General features: G+C 42.6%; 1 protein-coding gene across 9 annotated transcripts in view; it reads left to right on the top strand.

Moving 5' to 3' along the window:
* EGLN1 (egl-9 family hypoxia inducible factor 1) overlaps positions 1 to 20,108 on the top strand; it is a 57,758-nt gene that overhangs the window by 18,776 nt on the left and 18,874 nt on the right. Inside the window, exon 4 of one of the 9 annotated variants that reach the window (XR_016388017.1) lies at positions 5,592 to 5,609. The exons of 5 other annotated variants lie outside the window; for them this stretch is intronic. Coding sequence is in view for 1 of the 4 variants with exons in the window: in XM_089897404.1 (XP_089753530.1) it covers positions 5,592 to 5,729 (138 nt within the window). In the remaining 3 variants the exon portion in view is untranslated. Of the gene's footprint in view, positions 1 to 471; positions 493 to 5,591; positions 14,926 to 20,108 lie in introns of those variants that run through there. 3 more of the 9 variants (XR_016388018.1, XM_089897404.1, XM_089897402.1) reach the window with 3 other exon arrangements.

Below are 20,108 nucleotides of genomic sequence, written 5' to 3'. Positions count from 1 at the left end.
AGGTTCGTTTTTTCACATAGATCATAAAAGGTATTGGTCAAGTAGTAAAGTTCATATTAACCTGTAACGATTTTCAAATAGGCTGTATATGCACAGCGTGTTGTAGTTCCTTTAAGTGTGTAAGCTTTGCATTAGAATCACGTTAATGTCAGGGGCCCACTGTAGATCTTCTCAATCAGATTTTGAATCCCAGGAGAAGGCCAGACAACTTCTTAAAACTTAATAGAGATCCTAGTTCATATTTGGGTCTGAGAAAACTGGCATAAGGTATATTCTTAATCGATAGGGATATGAAAAATGTGACATCTGATATCTCAGATACCCAAAGGACATTTATTAACTATTCTAAATACCTCTTAACAACCAATAAGTTGGCAAGGAAGAAATCTTTTATTAATGAAAACAGCTGGTTACATTTTCTTGATTATATGAATCCCATAAATTAATGCTCTCTCATCTTTCTTCCCCAAGGCTTCTATACAAGTAGGCGATACCATCTGCCTTCACTTGGTCATCACTTATTTATTCCTTAACCTACTTACAACATGATGTGTGCGTTCAAGTGCTGTTTTGAAGCTAATCTTTTGAAAGGTATTATTCCCCTGTTATAAGAGGACCTGTCCTTTTCTTTCTGCTGCCTTTTTTCTCCTGTCACTCTGTAGCACGTGATTGGAGGTAGTATGTTGTATTGGTGAAGAGTGTAGGATTCAGAGTCAGAATGCCTGGATCCTAAGCCTAGCTCTGCCATTGGCTAGTTGTGTGACGCTAGCAAGTTACCTGCCTTGTGTTCACATTTGTTTCACGGGATAAAAAGAGTACTTATGTCATGATTGTGGAGAGGACTAAATTGGCTAATGTATGACAAGCATTGTAGCTGGCATGTAGTAAACTAGCAGAATTCCCACTTGTTGTTATTCACCCCTCCCTTTTCCTTTCTCCTTCCTCAGCTAACGTGATACTGCACTGCCCTGGCTTTCTGTAATCTCTCAAACCATTCCTTCTCTGTTGGCTTCCTTTCTTCTAAGTGTAGGTATTTCCCTCCCTTTGGCATCAGCATTCTTCTCTTTACCCGTAATATGGAGATGGGCCACTGGCTTTGAGATCAAGCAGACCTGGTTTCAGTTCTAGCCCTGCTGCATGTTAGCTGAATGACCTCAGATTTTAACCTGAATCCTTTCCAAGCTCAGGTGTCTGATCTGTAAAATAGAGGCAGTTCCTTTTTTCCGGATTATTGGGAGGGTTAGAGATAACAGAATGCCCAGTATAGGGTCTGGCACACTAGTTGCTGAGTGAATGGGATCCTCTGCTCCTGCTGTCATTTCTAGCTTGTGTCATCCACTTGATCTCATCCAGTTCTGTATCTTCAGATACCATCACTGAACTGTTGATTCTTTTTTTTTAATGTGTATTTTATTTATTTATGTATTTATTTTAGGCTGCGTTGGGTCTTCGTTGGTGCGCGCGCGCTTTCTTTTGTTGCGGCGAGCAAGGGCTACTCTTTGTTGCGGTGCACGGGCTTCTCATTGCAGTGGCTTCTCTTGTTGCGGAGCACGGGCTCTAGGCGCGCGGGCTTCAGTAATTGTGGCACGCGAGCTCAGTAGTTGTGGCTTGCGGGCTCTAGCGCGCAGGCTCAGTAGTTGTGGCGCACGGGCTTAGTTGCTCCACGGCATGTGGGATCTTCCCGGACCAGGGATTGAACCCGTGTCCCCTGCATCGGCAGGTGGAGTCTTATCCACTGGGCCACCGGGGAAGTCCCAAACTGTTGATTCTTAGTTCTGTTTCCCAAGTTGCATTTTCTTCTCTCCCTGTTAAGGTGCGCTTTCTCTATTTCTTACTGGTATTTTAGAGTTTTCATATCTGATATCAAATTAATCCTCTATCATCTTCCCTCTGAAACTTGCTCTTTACTGTGTGTTCTATTTTTTAATCCTTGCTCTTGACATCCTCCCAGCCATGGTACCTTAGCATTGGGTTGAGTCATGCTGTCTTTCAGTCTGTCTCTGCTTTCTCTCTCAGCAAGGGTTCCATTCTCACCAACACTGAGGCTCAAACACCCATCTTTGGCTTTCAGTTCCCACTATCTTTTTTTGTGTGCTTTCTCCTGATAGCCATGAATGTCATCTCCCTGCTTCCAGTATTCCTTGTTCTCCCTAGTCTATCCTTTACATTCAACTTTACATTCATCTTCCTAAAGTGTTGGGGGGGGGTGGTTTGTAGATTTTTCCCAAAGGGCTAAATGTTTTAGGCTTTGGGGGTCCAACATTCTTTGTTGTAGTTACTGAACTCTGCTGTTGTAACGGGAAAGCAGCCATAGCAATGTGTAAATGAAGGAGCACGGCTGTGTTCCAATAAAACTTTATTTACAAAAACAGGAGGTGAGCTAGCTTTCGCCCACAGGTCAGGGTTTGCTGACTGCTGTCCTAAATGGCAGCTCAGATTATTGTCAATGCTTGCTTATATGACTTCAGGCATTCTGTAGCTTGAAAAATGAGTCTGAATTCCTTAGCATAGTATTTGAGATCTGCCTCGAGTTAGCTTTATTTCCCTTGTCATACGTTGTTTATTCTAGCAAATGAAACTACCTCCTGTTCTTTGGACACGCCATACTTTATTAGGGCATCTCATGGTTCTTTTGTTGGTTAAGGTTTTAGAGTAAGCACTCTGTGTATTCTTTTTAAATTTCCTCCCTCCCTCTCTTCCTTCTAAATTACCGCTTCTCATAGTATTTCTTGAAATCATTCCCTTTTTAAAATACTGACTGCCAGGTGGAACAGTTTTCCTAGCACCCCGCTTTCCTATTCTTATCTAAAGTATTTTGGTTTTAAGTGTTTTACTTCTCACCATTTGGAGAAGCAAATATGATGCAATTCCAAGGTTCCAGAAATATTAATTCTCATACCAGTTGCCCTGAATGGTAGTTCCTAACACTTTCTTAGCCATTCTGGACGCATGTGTGAGTGATGCAGTGGTACATGGAAGTTCTTTGGGAAAATAGCTTTAGGTCTGATGGGCTTAGTTGCAGTTTCTTCAGAACCTGTTTTGACCTCTGTATAGTAGTATTCTATTTCTCCTATCTCATCTCAGCCTTTCCGATCTCACTGAGTGATGAAGGAACATCTCTATTTTATTTTTTTCTTAAACATTTTTTTTAAATTTACAACTTCCAGAGAAGTTGCAATATTTTTACAAAGAATTCCTGAATGCCCTGCATCCAGATTTCCCAAATGTTAACATTTTAGTGCATTTGCTTCATTTTTTTCCTGTCTCTCAATATGTGTTCTGAAATATTTGAAAATAAATTACAAGCATGACACCCGTTACCACTAGCTACCTTAGTACATTGTTTTATATAATCACACAAAAATAATCAAAATCAGAAAATTAACACTGATAATTCTGTTATCTAATATACAGATCTTATCCTGATATGGCAAGTTATTCCAATAATGTCTTTTATAACAAATGAAAATCTTGGGTCATACATTGCATTCAGTTATCATGTCTCTTAAGTTTCCATTAATCTGAACCAGTTCCTCAGATCTCCTGTGTTTTATGACACCTACATTTTTGAAGCGTACAGGCCAATTATTTTGTAGAATGTCCTTGAGTTTGGGTTTGCCTGACATTGTTTAACCATTAGATTCGGGTTATTTGACTTTGTCAGGAATATCGCTCAGGCGTTGCTGTGTCCTCCTCAGTGCCTCTTACCAGGAAGCACGTGATGTTGATTTGTCCCTTTACTGAAGAAAATCTCTGTTGGATGCTGTATATCTTCCTTAGGGCTTGGGGGCATTCTGTATCAACCTGGTGGACACGTGAGCCCCCTGGAGCTCCCTTATGAGCCCTTGGAGCTCTTCCTAGCAGCATTCTAATTCCTTAAGTTAATATTTTTTAGTACTTTCTCTAGGCATGTGCTGGGGACGTAAAGACAAGTAAAACACAATCCTAGCCTTAACAGTACTCATGGTGTAATGCAGGGGTCAGCAGACTTTTTCCCAAAGGGCCAGATAGTAGTTATTTTAGGCTTTGTGGGCTACGTGGTCTCTGTTGCAACTACTCGAACCTGCCGTAACATCAGTGGCTAACCATGGAATAGAATGTAAAATGGAAATGACTATTTAAGATAGAACTGAGCCTTGCAAGAAATGTCGTGTTTATAGTGAGCTGCTTAGATGTGTATCTGCAGACCCTTCTACTGTTTGCTGGAAAACTTTGAAAAGCACTGCTAGGCGTTTGGAGCCATTGAAGGATTAGAGGAAGGCAGGGACATCAGATTTTGATTTTAGAAAGTTAACTTGGCTGGAGTACAGAGAATGGTTTGGAGCAGGGCATGGCAGTCCTGGAGGCAGAGAGAGGGGTCAGGAGGCTGTTACTAGGAATCCGAGGAAAAGATAAGGACCTCTTTTAAGATAGAAGTACTAGCGCTGTAGAGATCCAGGCATACATAGCAAGGGATATTTGATCTGATTGATTGTATAGGGCAAGGGAAGTGGAGAAGGGTAAGTCGAGGATGATTTCTAAGCTTCTCTAGGGAAATTGACCAAGGTTGCCACTTGGTAAAGGAAAGAATATATGAAGAACAGCAACTTGAAGACCAGGGATGACAGGCAAATAAGTTGTTGTGGAATCGTTGAGTTTAATATGCCCGTGTATGTACAAGTGGAAATTGGTTTTATAGGTCTGAGGCTGCAGAGAGCCGTCTGGACTCTGATGGTCAGCATATAGGTCATAGCTGAAGCCGCAGGATTGAGTGCCGTCGCCTGGAGAAGGAATTTTGCATAGCAACGGCAGTGCTGATTACAGAAGCCCTGTGGGAAGGAAAACTTCATTGGTGGAGAAAGGGCATGGGAGGAAAGCATATTGAAAGAAAAAGAAGGAAACCAAAGGACAGTGGTGTTGTAACCAAGGAGAATAGAGGTGCAAGAAGATCAATAGTATCAGCCACAGCAGAGAGGGTTAATTAGGATTAGAACTTGAGACATATATTGCTTTTATTAAAGAGGTGGGGCGGGGCTTCCCTGGTGGCGCAGTGGTTGAGAGGCCGCCTGCCGATGCAGGGGACGCGGGTTCGTGCCCCGGTCCGGGAAGATCCCGCATGCCGCGGAGCGGCTGGGCCCGTGAGCCATGGCCGCTGAGCCTGCGCGTCCGGAGCTTGTGCTCCGCAGTGGGGGAGGCCACAGCAGTAAGAGGCCCGCGTACCCGCAAAAAAAAAAAAAGGTGGGGCGGGCATAGTTTGGGACTTTGCCCAAACTTTAATGGTATCTAGGAGTCATTTGAAGATCTTGTTAAAGTAGAGATTCTGAATCAGTAAGCCTGGGGTGAATTCCAAGATTCTGCATTTCCAACAACCTTCCGAGCAGCGAACGCTGCTATTCTGAGAACTACGTAGACCACCCACAGTTATCAAATTGTGCGTTAAGGCAGCCCAGGGCACTGTAGCAAACTCACAGGGGTGCCATGAATATTTTTAAAATTTCAAGGGAAATACAGCAACATCTTTTGGACACCACACCATTAGGTCACTGTATTCCTTTTGGTGATGTCATACCTTTGTGGAGCTGGGTTTTCAGTGCTTACTCTGATTTTTTTAGAAAAGCAAGTACTGGGCTTCCCTGGTGGCGCAGTTGTTGAGAGTCCGCCTGCCGATGCAGGGGACACGGGTTCGTGCCCCGGTCCGGGAAGATCCCACATGCCGCGGAGCGGCTGAGCCCGTCAGCCATGGCCGCTGAGCCTGCGCGTCCAGAGCCTGCGCTCCACAACGGGAGAGGCCACAACAGTGAGAGGCCCGCGTACCGCAAAAAAAAAAAAGCAAGTACTTCCTAAAAATCAGTGTGAAACAGAAATGAGGCTGATTCCAAGGTTTGAAAAGTTATGCAGTGCCCAACAGACGCTAAATTATTAGGATTTAAATACTTGCCAAGTGGTTTGGCCCATATGACTTAATAAAGTGAACAATCAGGTATTTCTTTTGGGCTAGGAGTGCCATGAAAAAATTACTGTGGCACTAATTACTGTGTGAACCAAGAAAGTCTGGGAACCATTGGCATAACTGTTCTTCATAGAAACTTACCTGTGGAGCAAAGCGGCTGAGAAGATTGGATGGTAACTGAGAAAGGGCTTATTTTAAAGTAGAAAAGGCAGGTGTGTTACATGCTGGGGGAGGGAACAGCTGAGAGAGAAACAGATGTGAAGATATGGCAGATAAACGTGTTGACTTAGAGTGAAAGGTCTCTGAGGAGATGAGACAGGATGGAATCTAGACCCCGCTTTTCCAAACCTTGCTGCAAACCCGCAGCATTGGTTTGCTGGAAGAAGTGCAGAACCTCACATCCCACTGCAGACCTCCTGAATCAGAATATGGATTTTCAGTAAGATTCCCAGGTGATTATAAAGTGTGTTAAAATTTCAGAAGCACTGTATAGGCAGGATTATCCCTCCATAGGAGAAAGAATGCCCCTTTTGTTTATTCCATCACTGTGTTGTGTAATCTTGTACACGCCAGCCGTTCTGATTGAGGGAAATGAGGTGATGAGGCCTATAGATTAGATACATTAAGAGTTCTGAGAGTAAGAAGTTGAAGAAGTTTCTACCTGATTGCCTTAATTACCTCAGAGAAGTAGGAAACATCTCCATCTATTGAATTAAAGAGTTGGAGCTGAAATAATGGCTGGAAGAGGTGAGTGATGGAGGTTTGGAATAATCGTTTTGAGGAGTACAAATAAATTGACTAGGATGAAATTGCCAAGCAAATCTGAAGTTCCGGCTGAGGTCAGAGACCACTTTCAGTTGTTTAGGTGTTAGTCTGCATGGTAATAACTTTTTCCAGCAGTGCTGAGTAGCTTGGGTGTAAATTTGTTAGTTTGCAGGGTGGGGTTAGGGGAAAAATGAGAGGGCTAACAAAAACTCTCTCCTGGATAAAGAAAGAAATGAAGCCACAAGGAGGAATATGAGAAGGAGGGGTAGAAGGATTGGAGGTCTTCTTGAAAGCCTATGAGGTCACACATCCTGGATTTGGAGGAGTTCTGCCCTTGTTCTTATCTACCAGGAAGAGGAAAATTCTTTTTTGTCAGGCTGTAGAGATTTATCAGGACTTAGTGATTGACTGGCTAACAGGGAAGAAGGCTCAGTCTAGAATGACTCCTAGAATTCTGGCTTTAGAGACTGCTTAGAGTACATTATTAATCAGTGAGGAATTGATCTCCTGTGGGGGCTTTGTTTTGTTGTAGATGGGAAGTGTGGAGGCAGGGTAAGATCTGATTTGGAAATGTCAAATTTGAGGCTGGATAGGGGACTATCTAGGTGGAGATGGCTAGCCCACTGGTAATATAGACATGCTACTCAAGAGAGGTCAAGTATGAAGGTCAATTTGGGAGTCAGTGGTATAATAATAGCTTCTACTAATTGAGTGTTTACTCACTGTTAGGCAGAAGACTGAGCAGTTTATATGCATTATCACATTTACCCTCTCATCAAGTAGGCTTACACAAATTGTCCATGGTCACACAGCTAGTAAGTGGTAGAACCAAATCCACGCCCTTCTACTACATTCTGGGAGGTGATTGATACCAGGTGTATTAGGTCTTCTCAGGTGTAAATGACAAAAGAAAATGAAAACTTCCTCAAATGGGCTTAAGCAAGCCAAAAAAGAAATGAATTGCTTCCCAGAACTATAGGTCTAGTAATTGACCTTCTGGCACACAGTTGGAACCAAGGGCGCAAGCAGTATCATCAAAACTTGATCTCTCAGCCCTTGTTTTCTCTATTAGTTATTCTCTTGTAAGCTCTCTTCATCCTCTTCTCTCGCCAGTAGTTTCAGCTTTACATCCTGGAGATACACAGTTGACCCTTGAACAGCAGGGGTTTGAACTGCAGGGGGGTCCACTATTTACTTTGAAAAAAAGGATTTTTTTCAAAGTAAATACAGCATGATCTGCTGTTGGTTGAATCCCCAGATGCTGAACCACAGATATGAAGGAACTGTGTATACAAAGGACAGACTATAATTTATACTTGGATTTTTGATTGCTCGGAGGGGTGTTGTCCCTAACCCCGGCATTGTTCAAGGGTCAGCTGTACATAGAAAGAGAGCTTCTGTTTACCAGGGGCTCTGACAGAAATTGGCTTGGGCTCTGTGCTTATTTGTGAACCAATCTCTGGCCAGGCTTGAACCATGTGCTGAACCTGGAGGGTAAAGAGTGAGCCTCACCCAGACATAGGCACTGAGGATGACAGATCAGCATTGCCCTAGGAAATGAGGCTGCTGGAACGAGAAAAGGGGGAATGGATGCTGCGCAAACCAAAGCAGATGTCCACACACGGGCAGGGATGCAGTCCCCCTGTGACTGTGTGAGGAGTGTACCAGGAATGATGATAATAGCTAACATTAATTGGATGCTTACTGGGTACCACGTGCAATGCTAGCCCTTTATATGCATTCTCTTTTTAATCCTCACAGTAGCCCTTTGAGATACATACAGTCCACCCTCCTTATCCGTGGATTCCGCATACATGGATTCAACCAACTGTGGATCAGAAATATTGGAAAAATATTCAGGAAGTTCCAAAAAGCAAAACTTAAATTTGCTGCAATGCTGGCAGCTACAGTTGACCCTCAAACAACACAAGTTGAACAACACAGGTCCACTTATATGCACGTTTTTTTTCATTAGCAAATACTGCAGTACTATACTATTGGCAGTTGGTTGAATCTGTGGATGCGGAACTACAGATCTGAAGGAACCTCAGATACAGAGGGCCAACTATAAGTTATACTCAGGTGTTTGGCTGCGTGGCAGGTCAGTACCCCTAACCCCTGTTCAAGGGTCAGCTATATTCACATAGCATTTACATTGTATTAGGTATTATAAGTAATCTAGAGATGATTTTAAATATATGGAGAATGTGTGTAGGTTATTAGCACATACTGTGCTATTTTATATAAGGAACTTGAGCATCCATGGATTTTGGTATCCAAGGAACAAATCCCCGTGGATACTGAGGGACAGCTGTACTGTAGGTATCCCCACATGTAGCTAGTAAGTAGCAGAGCTGAAGTTATAATCCAGGCTGGCCAGCTGCAAGTCTTAATATACTTACTTAACCATTGTACTATAAGTTGCTTTATCTCCTCTGTACCACCATAACATTTGTATACCACCATAACATTTTTTTAAGGGCCTTTTATTTATTTATTTTTATTTTATTTATCTTATTTTTGGCTGCTTTGGGTCTTCGTTGCTGTGCAGAGATTTCTCTAGTTGTGGCGAGCGGGGGCTACTCTTCGCTGCGGTGCGTGGGCTTCTCATTGCGGCAGCCTCTCCCATTGCGGAGCACAGGCTCCAGGCGCGCGGGCTCGGCATTTGTGGCTTGCAGGTTCCAGAGCGCAGGCTCAGCGGCCATGGCTCACGGGCCCAGCTGCTCCGCGGCATGTGGGATCTTCCCAGACCAGGGACCGAACCCGTGTCCCCTGCATTGGCAGGCAGATTCTTAACCACTGCACCAGCAGGGGAAGTACCCGCCGTAACATTTTATTTGTTTTTTTTCATTGTATTTTTCACAGTTTGTCTATTATAGTTGGGGAGTTACAGCGGTTTAGAGCATAGTGAATCAGACCTAGGTTACCATTTGTTCTATATAATATGCTTTTAATAAACATTTGTTAATGTGACTTAAATAACATTTACCTTAAATGTTATAGTGGAAATTCTTTGTTATTTTAAAAATTAAATTCTCATTTTTCTCCTTTTAAATGTTTTGTGCCATTTATTTATTTATTTATTTGGGCTATGCCGCGCAGCTTGTGGAATCTTAGTTCCCCAATCAGGGATTGAACCCAGGCCCTCGGCAGTGAAAGCGCAGAGTCCTAACCACTGGACCGCCAGGGAATTCCCTGTGCTTTATATTTTAATCTCACAAGTGGCTTTTTATATTTAGCCACAGAACACTTGCTTTTTTTCTAAGACTTTTTATACCATCCTTGAACATGTAAAATTCTAGTTGAATTGTTGCATTTTAGTGTGTCTCTAGAGATTATGAAAATTTTTTTGTTAATCTTGGTTGAGCCTTTATAACAGTAGTTTCAGAATCTTACCCAGTATTTCTGTAAATGTTTTTTTTCAAGAAAACAAAACAAAATAAAGCTAATAGTGCTTCTGCAAGGCTTTTGTCATCAGAGTAATTTATTGAGGTCACCCCGTTTATTTATTAGAATTGGATATTCACAAAACTGAGCCGATATCTTAATGTGTCCTCATTTGAGATGTTTATTTTAAGCAGTGAGAGTTCTGGGCTGACTAATAAAGTTTGAGTTTGTAGACCAATAAAAGTTACCAAGTACTGTTTAATTTTGGCATCCGTTATTACATGCGTTGTGACGCCAGTTATATTTCTTCTAATCCTGTCGGTTTGAAATGTCTGCTCTGTGTCATTATAAAGGAAGCAGTGTAGGATTAGAAATTGGGAGACCCAGATTTTTGTCCTTTGGATCTCTAGTTAGAGGGGTCTCTTAACTGAAGAGTTTGGGCCAGACCTTTATGGTCTCTTCCAGTTTTAAAATTCTAGAGTTTCTCCTTTCAATTTCTGCTATATCTGAAGTACTGCCAGATGGAACGTATAGTCTTCGAGCTAGATTGGAAGGTTATGTAGTCCAGGTTCCTCGTTTCAGAGCCAGAGAAAGCTGGCTAGACAACGTGGTCCATGAGCTCCGCCACTCAGCGGCAGATGCAGCAGGGAAGGGGGGTTTCTGCCTCTGCTGCTCTGCACTCCTCTTTCCTCAGAACAGTTGTGCCAAGGGGAGCACAGCTAGCGTGCGTTTATTTGATTAAAGAAACATTTTATTAGGCATGTTGCTAGCTGCCAAGATGCATAAACGAGGGAACGTGCATGAAAAGCCACATAGTGTGGAGTCTCAAAACTGGGCTGTGGAGTCCAGCAAACCTGGGTTCACAGTCTGGCTGGCTGCTTAGTTCTGTGGCCTCAGGTAAGTTAGCCATTCCAGATCTCAGTGGCCTTGTCTGTAAGATGAGGACATTAGCATTCTATACAACTGTTGTAAGGATTAAATGAGATAATAAAGATTATATCAATACTCCGCAAGGTGCCTGGTGCATAGTAGGCTCTTGTAGAGATTATAATGAAGGTGTTCATGAAGGAAGAAAGGAATTAAGATGTACAGAACTCTTTCCTTTGTTGTCTTGTTTAGCTCACATCCTCATGTGAAATAGTGCTAATTCTAATTTCTCAAATGAGGAGACAGCTCTGAAGGTTTGGGACTTCTCCCACGCCCCGTAGCTGTCGGTAGTAGCTAACACGGCTAGCGCTCTCTGTTTCCCAGGCTGTGTTTTAAGCACTTTTTGTGTCCTGTCTTATTTGCCATGCAGGTCAGGTATACTGTTGTTATTTTCACTTTACAGACAGGAGAAATCAGGCACAGCAAAGTTAAATAACCTCCCCAGTGACCCAGCACATACAGTGCAGGCAGTGTCTGTGTCCTTCCGTTATTTCATGTGGCCTTTTGGGGGTGTAAAAGCCATGTTGCAAACTGGAAAGCACTACGTAAGATGGGGTGCTATTTTATCTGACTTGGGCCCTGCACTCTGGAGATGACAGTCCACTGGGGATGTGTCTTCTCCATGCTAAACCTGCTCACTTCTACCACTGTTACTTACTGGACGTTGTTTGGCCATTTTTTTTTTTTCTTAATAAATACTCCAGCTTGTCAGTATTCTTCCTCTAATGTGTCCCCAGAAACGGATACAGGCTTCAGGTATGGCCTGAGTAGTACAGAATCTAGGAACTGTTTAATGTTGCTTAATGCCGCAGTAGCTTTTTAGTAACACAGTGGCTCGTTTAAGTTTATGGTCAACCCAAACTCCTAGATTTGGGGAGTTTTTTGTTTTTTAAGATATCTGTTCTCTAAACTGTCTTATCCCCGTTTTATAGTTTACTCTGCCCCCCAGGAGTTGAGAGAATTAAATGAAAGAATGAGTATAAAGTTCTTGCCACAGTGACTGGCACGTAGTAATACCTCAGTAAATGGTGGTTGTTTTCCTGTTATATTTATTTACCTAAACTCTTCCCCTTCAGAAAAGTTACACTGATAGATTCTTCTATTTTTGTGATTCAAGATCATTGATAGTGATCAAAGTTTGTGGTCAGGATGCCGAGTGGCTACATTTGGGTAGAAATAAATGTAATTGAAGTTAAGTTTAGGGAAGGGTTGTAGAGTGGGAAGTAACATTTGAGAATCATATAAACTGTTCTCACGCTTCTGCTGTTTGTTTTAAATTCTGTTAGGTAATTTTAACCATTGTGGTTTGGTTTGCATGTTAAGTGTTTGGGAGAAGAAAAGTTTGTATTGTTGCAATACTATCCTCTGCAAAGCCTTTTAAGATATGAGATGTTTACACTAAAAAAAAAAAAATTGATGAAAAGGTAGATTAGGTAGAGGCTAAAGACAGAATAGAATCTCCAGGCAGACAGGGGCCAGATGTGGGATTTATAGAGAAGCAACCTGTTAGTTTGTCCAGCTCATGTTTCACCATCTTATCAATCAAATATATGAGAATGTTTTCAAGGTGTATCTGGTTGGTTCTTCATAATTAATTTACTTAAAATTCTCTCAAATTGTATACAAAAGTGGAGCCTCACCTTAAGACTTCTTGCAACATTCTCTGCACATTAATCACATCCTTATAGCAGTGGCCCATCTCATAGCCCATCAGTCACTTTGGTTAGAGTCACTGGGCCCCATCACCCTCCAGAACCAAAACAAAACTTCCTCTTTCGTCAGCAGCGTATGTAGAGATAATATTGAATAACAGTTGGTAAAATTCTGCCTACAGTAGATTTACACATAATGATGTTGATCAGATGAGCTGGATAGATCTGTTATTAACAGGATTCAGTAAACATTGTGACATGAAGATTAACCTGGGCCAGCAGAAAACTGTAGCTCAAAGAAATAGGTGGCTCTGAGGAACAGGGGAGAAGCAGCAGAGTGGCACAGATGCTTGTTCTGGAGGGCAGTGGGAACAAGGGCTGGAAATTCTGGATGTCAGTACTTAGTTACTGGCAATATGCCTGGAAGTCACTAGGCCTAAGGGTTTAGAGAACTTGAGTTCTTAATAGTTGTTATGGAAATCTTGTATTCCTTTTAGACCGTTTTTCTAAACCACTCGCCAGGTACACTTGAACATTCTTAAAAATAAGCTACGCCTAGGGCCAAAATAAAGTCCCATGGTACTGAATGAAAACCAGTCTGTAGGCTTAATTTAGTAACCCTGCCTGTGTGTGTGTGTGTGTGTGTGTGTGTGTGTGGTGTGTATGTTACTTTTGTCATCCCTTGCAAGTAGAAAGCTGTTGAACTTCAAATTTATTTCTTATGACCTAATAATACTTCTGTCAACCTTTAGTAAAACTCAACTTCTATTTTAAATGTATTAAAGTTGTTTACATTATTCCCAGCCTCCCCCCTTAGTCATTAATTGATTTATTCAGCACATAGTTGAGCACTTGTGTTTGGCACAGATGAGTAAAGCCTGGTTCATGCCCTGTAGGAGTCCAAAATCTGATCGGAAAACCCATAAAATAAGTATTACAAAGGCATCTAGATATGGCAGTTTATAAATAGTTAAGCAAGTATCTTAAGGATGATGTGAAAAGCAAAGAACGTTAAAAGCGCATGAAACTCACTCAGAGTGATAAAAGTAGAGTAGAGGTTAACTTTATTTGAACCGGGCTATAATTATTTTCTAAGACCAGATCTGGCTCTTATAAGATTGATTACATTCCCGTGCAGTGGTATGGAGAGGCATATTAAACCCTTCAGCACTTAAAACAAGGCTCAGATAGGTTTATTTGTAAAATGTAGATAGTCGCTTTCCTGCATGACTCATGGAGCCGTTGCAGGACTGAAATGAGAGGCACTGTATGCAAGTCCTGTAAACTGGAGTTCTCTCCCAGTGAACTCGTCCTCTCACAAATGCTGCGACTTGAATCTCTGTCAGTCACGCCACAAAAGCTTTTCAGAAGTGCTTGGTTCTCTGCCTACAAAGAGAGTTGTGCTATTATTATTGGAAAAAAAAAGAATCAGCTCATTATTGGAATTATTGATTTCTTAAGAGTCTTGAGTTATATGACCATGAGTTATATGTTCTTATGAACTAAGAAAGAGTGCTGACTTTGTCTATTAAATCTTAAAATGAAAAAAGCATTTTAGTGACTACTGAATTTCTCTCCAAGCATTGAGGCTAGGGCTAAGTTTAAACTTTTAAGTAATGCATTTGAACCCATTCATTTTGGGAATATTTTTTTAAATGTGACTTTTGTTGTTACTGTTGCATTGATTCTACATCAAGAAAATTAAAAATAAAAAACAAGCATTTTCATAAACCATTATGGAAAAGAATATAAAAAAAGAATGTCTATACGTGTATAACTGAGTCACTGCTGTACAGCAGAGATGGCACAACATTGTAAATCAACTACACTTCAATTAAAAAAAAACACAGGATTTGGAATCGCAAAACAAAACAGAAAAAACAACCCAGGGACTCCCCTGGTGGCGCGGTGGTTAAGAATCCGCCTGCCAATGCAGGGGACACAGGTTCAAGCCCTGGTCCGGGAAGATCCCACATGCCGCGGAGCAACTAAGCCCGTGCACCACAACTACTGAGCCTGCGCGCTAGAGCCCACAAGCCACAACTACTGAGCCCGCGAGCCACAACTACTGAGCCCACGTGCCACAACTACTGAAGCCCGCGCGCCTAGAGCCCGTGCTCCACAATGAGAAAAGCCACCGCAATGAGAAGCCCGCGCACCACAATGAAGAGTAGCCCCTGCTCGCCGCAACTAGAGAAAGCCCGCGCGCAGCAACGAAGACCCAACGCAGCCAAAGGAAAAAAAAAAAAAACACCCAACATTTTTTCCTCTATAGAGTGACCCAAAAGAGGAAACAGCTAGCTGTTTGCCAGCTCCAGTAAGAAAAGCAGACTCATTACTTTGCAGCTATGCTTTGGTGCTACTCTATCACCTACTCAAGTGAATGAAAACTCAGAGCTGATTGTATCACTTCCTAGCTCAGAGCTCTTCGGTGGCTCCCTGTTACCCACCAGATAAAATCAAGTTCATTATCAAGGAGCACTCACCTTCCAGGAAGGGGCTTTGCACGTGTCCAGCCTCGTGCTCACACTTTGGCTCCCCAGCTTGCAGTTTACACACAGCACACGCCTGAGCCCGTAACACCGTGCTGTTCCTTGTCTTTGTTTGTGACTTTTTCTTTTCCTGGAATGTTCTCCCTCTCCTCTTTGCCTAGCTAATTTGTATTCTTCTTTCAAGACGCATTTATCAAGAAGCTTTCCCTGATCCCAACTTCCCCCCAGTGGGATAATGCTCAGTGCCTAGTCTGGTCATTTTAATTGTTGGTTGTGTTGAAATGATTAGTTTTCCTTTCCATTCCTCTGGACTGCAAGTTCTTCAGGAGCAGGGACTGTCTTTCTACCAGCGTCTCGTGAACCCTAAGTCTCAGCGTGTCCAAAATTGGCCGCCTCATCTCCCGCAGCCCCTGCCCTAAGCCCGTGCCACCTGTTGTCTCCGTTCATTTAGGGTAGTTACAGTTTTCCAGCTTCTCAAGCCAGAACCTTAGAGTCATGCTCTACCCCGTACCAGTCCCTCTGGGGATTCTGCTTGTGCTGCCTTCAAAACAGAAGGAGAGTCCAGCCACTTCTTAGCACCGTGATCCAGGCCGTCAGCGCACTTCACCTGTTACTGCAGTAGCCTTCGAACTCACCTCCTGCCCTCCACTCTTGCCAGCCTTCAGTCTATTTTCCACATCAGGGGTTGCAGACTTTCTGCAAAGGGCCAGATGGTAAACGTTTTAGGCTTTGTGGACCAAACAGTCTTTGTCGCAGCGACTCAGTCCTGTCGTGGCATGAAAACAGCCATAGATGGTAATACGTAAACAAATGAGCGTTCAAATAAAACTTGACTAACAGAAACAGGCAGTGGGCGGTAGTTTTCCAGCCATTGCTCCACATGGCAGCCAGATTGCTCAAAGCCCTCCAGCGACCTCTCTCTTAGTTAGTCCTTTCAGTGATGTCTACAGCCCCCAGCTCTTCACCTCTGACCTCATCTCCCACTGTCGCCTGCTTTGCTCTCTCCTCTCCAGGCACACTGACGCTCCTTTCCCTCCGACAGGCCAGGCACACTGTGCCTGGAACATTCAGTTCTTCATCTCTTTCAGATTTGCTCCGACGTCAGCTTCTCAGAGAGGTCTGCCTGACCACCCCATTAATAATTATAAGCCCAGCGTTGTATTCCCCATTCCTGTTTTTTTTCTTTTCACAGTGCTTATCTTCTCACGTACTATTTATTGTGCTCTGTGTTGACTTAATTATTTTGTTTGTCCTTTCTCCTCCTAACAGAATATGTTCCCTGAAGGCAGTCACTTTTTAAATCTGTCTGTCCATTATTGTACCCCCAAGATCTAGAACAGTGTCTGACATATAGTAAATGCTCAGAAAATAGTTGTTGAATGAATGAACAAACAGTGGATATTTTTAAGGTTGTTGTTGTTGTTGTTTTAACATGTTCTTCCTTCTCTGTCACTGCACCAAATCCTGTTTGTTTCACAGTCTTAATTTTGCCTTAGTTTTCCTGTCCTCTCCAGTCCTGTGGCCCTTCATCCGGGCTCGCATCTCTCACGTGCATGTCAGTAACCTCTAATCCCAGGTCCTCCACTCCATCCCCTATGAGTAGCCTGAGTGATGCTTGGAAAGTTGAAATATGATTCTTTTGCTACTATGATTTGACATTTGGCCCTTTGATAATCAGAATCCTGTTGAGTGCTTGTTTAAAATTCTGAGATCGTAGGCCTCATCCCATGCTTACTAAATCAAGATTTCAAGTATGGGGTTTGGAACCATATTTTAAGAAGTAGACCAAATGATTCTTACTGAACACATTTGGCTTCACTGGCTTGTAAAACAAACTCCTGAGCAAGTCGTTGAGAGCCTTTCTGCCGGCCCCTGCCCGTCTATCCTGCCTCATCTCCCCGCCCCACCCCGCCCCGCCACTTAACGTTCCAGCGGTGCTCGCCTGTTTGTGGCCCTCTCAGGGTGCCGCCTTTTCCAAATATTGTGTTTCCTCTACTCAGAATCTCCCCCTACTCTGGAAAAGTTCTGTTTTTATCCTTCAAAATTCTGCTCATTTGTCACTTTCTCCATACAGTATTTTCTGCCGCCCCGTTCCCATGAGCGCATTGATCATCTTTGCTGTCTGGATGCCTTGTATAAGGCTCTGTTTTGTTCAGTACGCTGTCCCGGATGCCTTTGTGTGACTGTCTCCCTGTTATGACCCACCTGAGCCAATTCAGTTGTTTAGGTGTTAGGCTCTTTCTGAGAGACACTGCTTACGTTTGCAGCTACAGATAAGTGAGTACTGTTGATCTGCTCCCCCAAAACTGAGCTTCCAGATGGCATGTTACTATGAAAACAAAACTCAGCCTGAGCTCTGCCACACACACACAAATAGTCTTAGAGACTGTTTTCTAAACTGGATGGAATCTCTACTCTCCATTCATTTAGAAACTCTGACAAGCACCTTTTATGAAAGGTTTATTCCAGGCAGAAGTGCTAATATGGTTTTAGTATTCATTTTAACCTAGATGAGATCAGACAACAGAATTCCCTTAGAGGGGACTAATCGCAGAACCAGCGGGAACCTTAAGGCCTAGGGTACCATCCCGAAGAGTATAGGCCACTGGGTTGGTTCACTAGACTTCTATGTACGTGCTCATGTAGGAGCAGTGGTCCCTGTTTGACATCTAGCCAAACCACATAGCTTACTCACCACTCTTTTCTAATACTGTAGTCATTTCTAATATCTATTGTGCTAATCACCAAACTCTCCGGATTTGAAGAGAGAGAAGGATCCTGGGCTTACCTGAGGTTTCTGATTAGAAGCTTTCAGCATTAACCAATGACTGTCTCTATCCGGGAGTGGCTTTGCAAATGTTAACTGACAATCCAGGATGAATATCAGGACCCTCTAATCCAAGCCCTCCAGTCCGTTAAAACAAATAAGCACTCTCTATGCTGAAATAATTTAAATAGTTTAAATCACACCTCTCTTCCAGACTCTGGAATTTCAGGAAGCAGCTGTTGAACTTTGGTCTCTGTATCCCCAGGCCTAGCGAGGTGCCGAAGTGAATGTTTGTAAGGTTAAGCAGCTGGGGGTTTTGTTTGTTTGTTTGTTTGTTTGAATGCTAAATTGCAAACTCTGCCAGAGAATTATATCAATAATAAAACAGGTTTGCCATAGCTGTCAAGAGACTGTGTCTTACCTGTGCACCTCCTTGCATGGGCTAGAATGCAGTGCAGTCATGTCGCTCCTGGAGATCCAGCTGAGGCCTGCCCGGGATCCCCACCTCCTTGTGCAGAGAGGCTGCTCTGTCCTCCTCAGGTTTCATCTTGGGGTGCTGCAGGTGACTGCCATAAACAGAGCCCAGCTTAGGAACCTGAGGAAGGGTTGTGCAGAGCTGGTGAGATTGCAGCCGAGGCTAACAAATTATAGGTCTCCTCTGACAGCAGAGCCAGGCAGCTCAAATATAAACTGCTTCCCCAGACCGATTCCTGATCTGTACAGTAGGACTTTATCAATTCCTTGCTAAAAGGGAAAAGGAGTGCAGTAAGGCATCATTATATATCTCTAGATTACACTGCCTGTTGGGACATTGCTCTTAAGCAGGTTGATTTTTAAATGGATATTGAAGTTTTTTTTTCTTTGGGGCTAGAATTAGGGCCCAATAAGGAAAGTAGTGTGTCTGGTGTTGGATTAAACAGTCCATCATTGTTGGGCCATTTGAGGAGTAATTTGGAGCAATACTATTTATTATGTTTCCTTTTTTTTTTTTCTGCATTTTTCATTCCTGTGAGTATGGAGAGAAGAGTCTCTTGGACTTTTTAAAACTTATATTAGTAATTATTATGTTTATACTCTGCCTTACTACACAAATTATAACTAGCTTGTATTAAAATATTCTATAGGAGCATAGTAAAAATGTTGAAATTGTTCTTGTATTATATGATAGAAGATTAATAAAGAGCTCTCAGAAATCAGTAGAGAAATGATGAATAACCCAATAGGAAAGTGAATAAAGGATGTGAGTAAGCGGTCAACGAAAGAATTAAATAGCAAGTAAAAATGTGAAAAATGTTGACTCATAAATTGAGATGTGATTAAAGCATTAATAATATAAGTTTTTACCTATTTTAAAAGAATGAAACTTAACAGCTGGGGTTGGCAAATGGGTGGGAATATATATGCACTCATACAAAGTATAGGATCCTGAGGGATATTTTGGCAATAAGAGTTTTTACAGATTTATACCTTCGCTTCCAGGAGTTTGATTTTAGGGAGCTGTTGAGGATGTTTACAGCGATGAGGGCTCCAGAACTCTTCTCAATCACAGTATTGCTTATAATAACAAAAAGCTTTTAAAAACGTTTTAAGGAACCAACATAAATGCCCTTATATGTCCTGTTTTATAATACATCTTTAATCATGTACAGTTAGTCAAAAAAGAATAAGTGAAATAATTAGTCAAAATTCATTTGCAGTTGGTCAGCCTTTGGCTAGTTATTTAACCATTTTCCTGTGATGAGGACAGCAACAAAGCTTAATGAGTTCTTACTCTAAATGAGTTTATTGCATAAGAACGTGTCCTCTGTTCCTTCTCTTCTCCCTACACGCTCTTCCTTCCGTGGCACTCAGTGGCAGCCGCGTCGCTTCCCCTGTCCCCAGTGAAGATGGCGCCGAACCCGCATCTCCAGCCATGACCTCTTTTTGGCGTTCCAGACTCGCCTTCCCAACTGCCTTTTGAACATCTCCACCCAGATGGCCTAGCAGCATGGCAAACTCAGTATGTCCACAAAAAGGAACTCATCTTTCCCAAACCCATATTTCCTACTTCCAGTAGTGGTCTGTTCATCTCAACCAGACACAGACTCTCTTAAACCGTCTTTGATTCCAGCCTGTCCCTTGCTCTGTTGGCGAGAGCACATACTAAGGCCTCTCACTTTCCTCTGTCTCTACCCCTCCCCACGCTGTTG

The sequence above is a fragment of the Delphinapterus leucas genome, chromosome 16 (genome assembly GCF_059928025.1).
Source record: "Delphinapterus leucas isolate spDelLeu-1000000601 "Yukka" chromosome 16, BTC_Dleu_Yukka2, whole genome shotgun sequence".
NCBI lineage: Eukaryota > Metazoa > Chordata > Mammalia > Artiodactyla > Monodontidae > Delphinapterus > Delphinapterus leucas.
The sequence above is the reverse complement of the archived record's forward strand: the minus strand, read 5'-3'. Positions and strand labels throughout refer to the sequence as shown.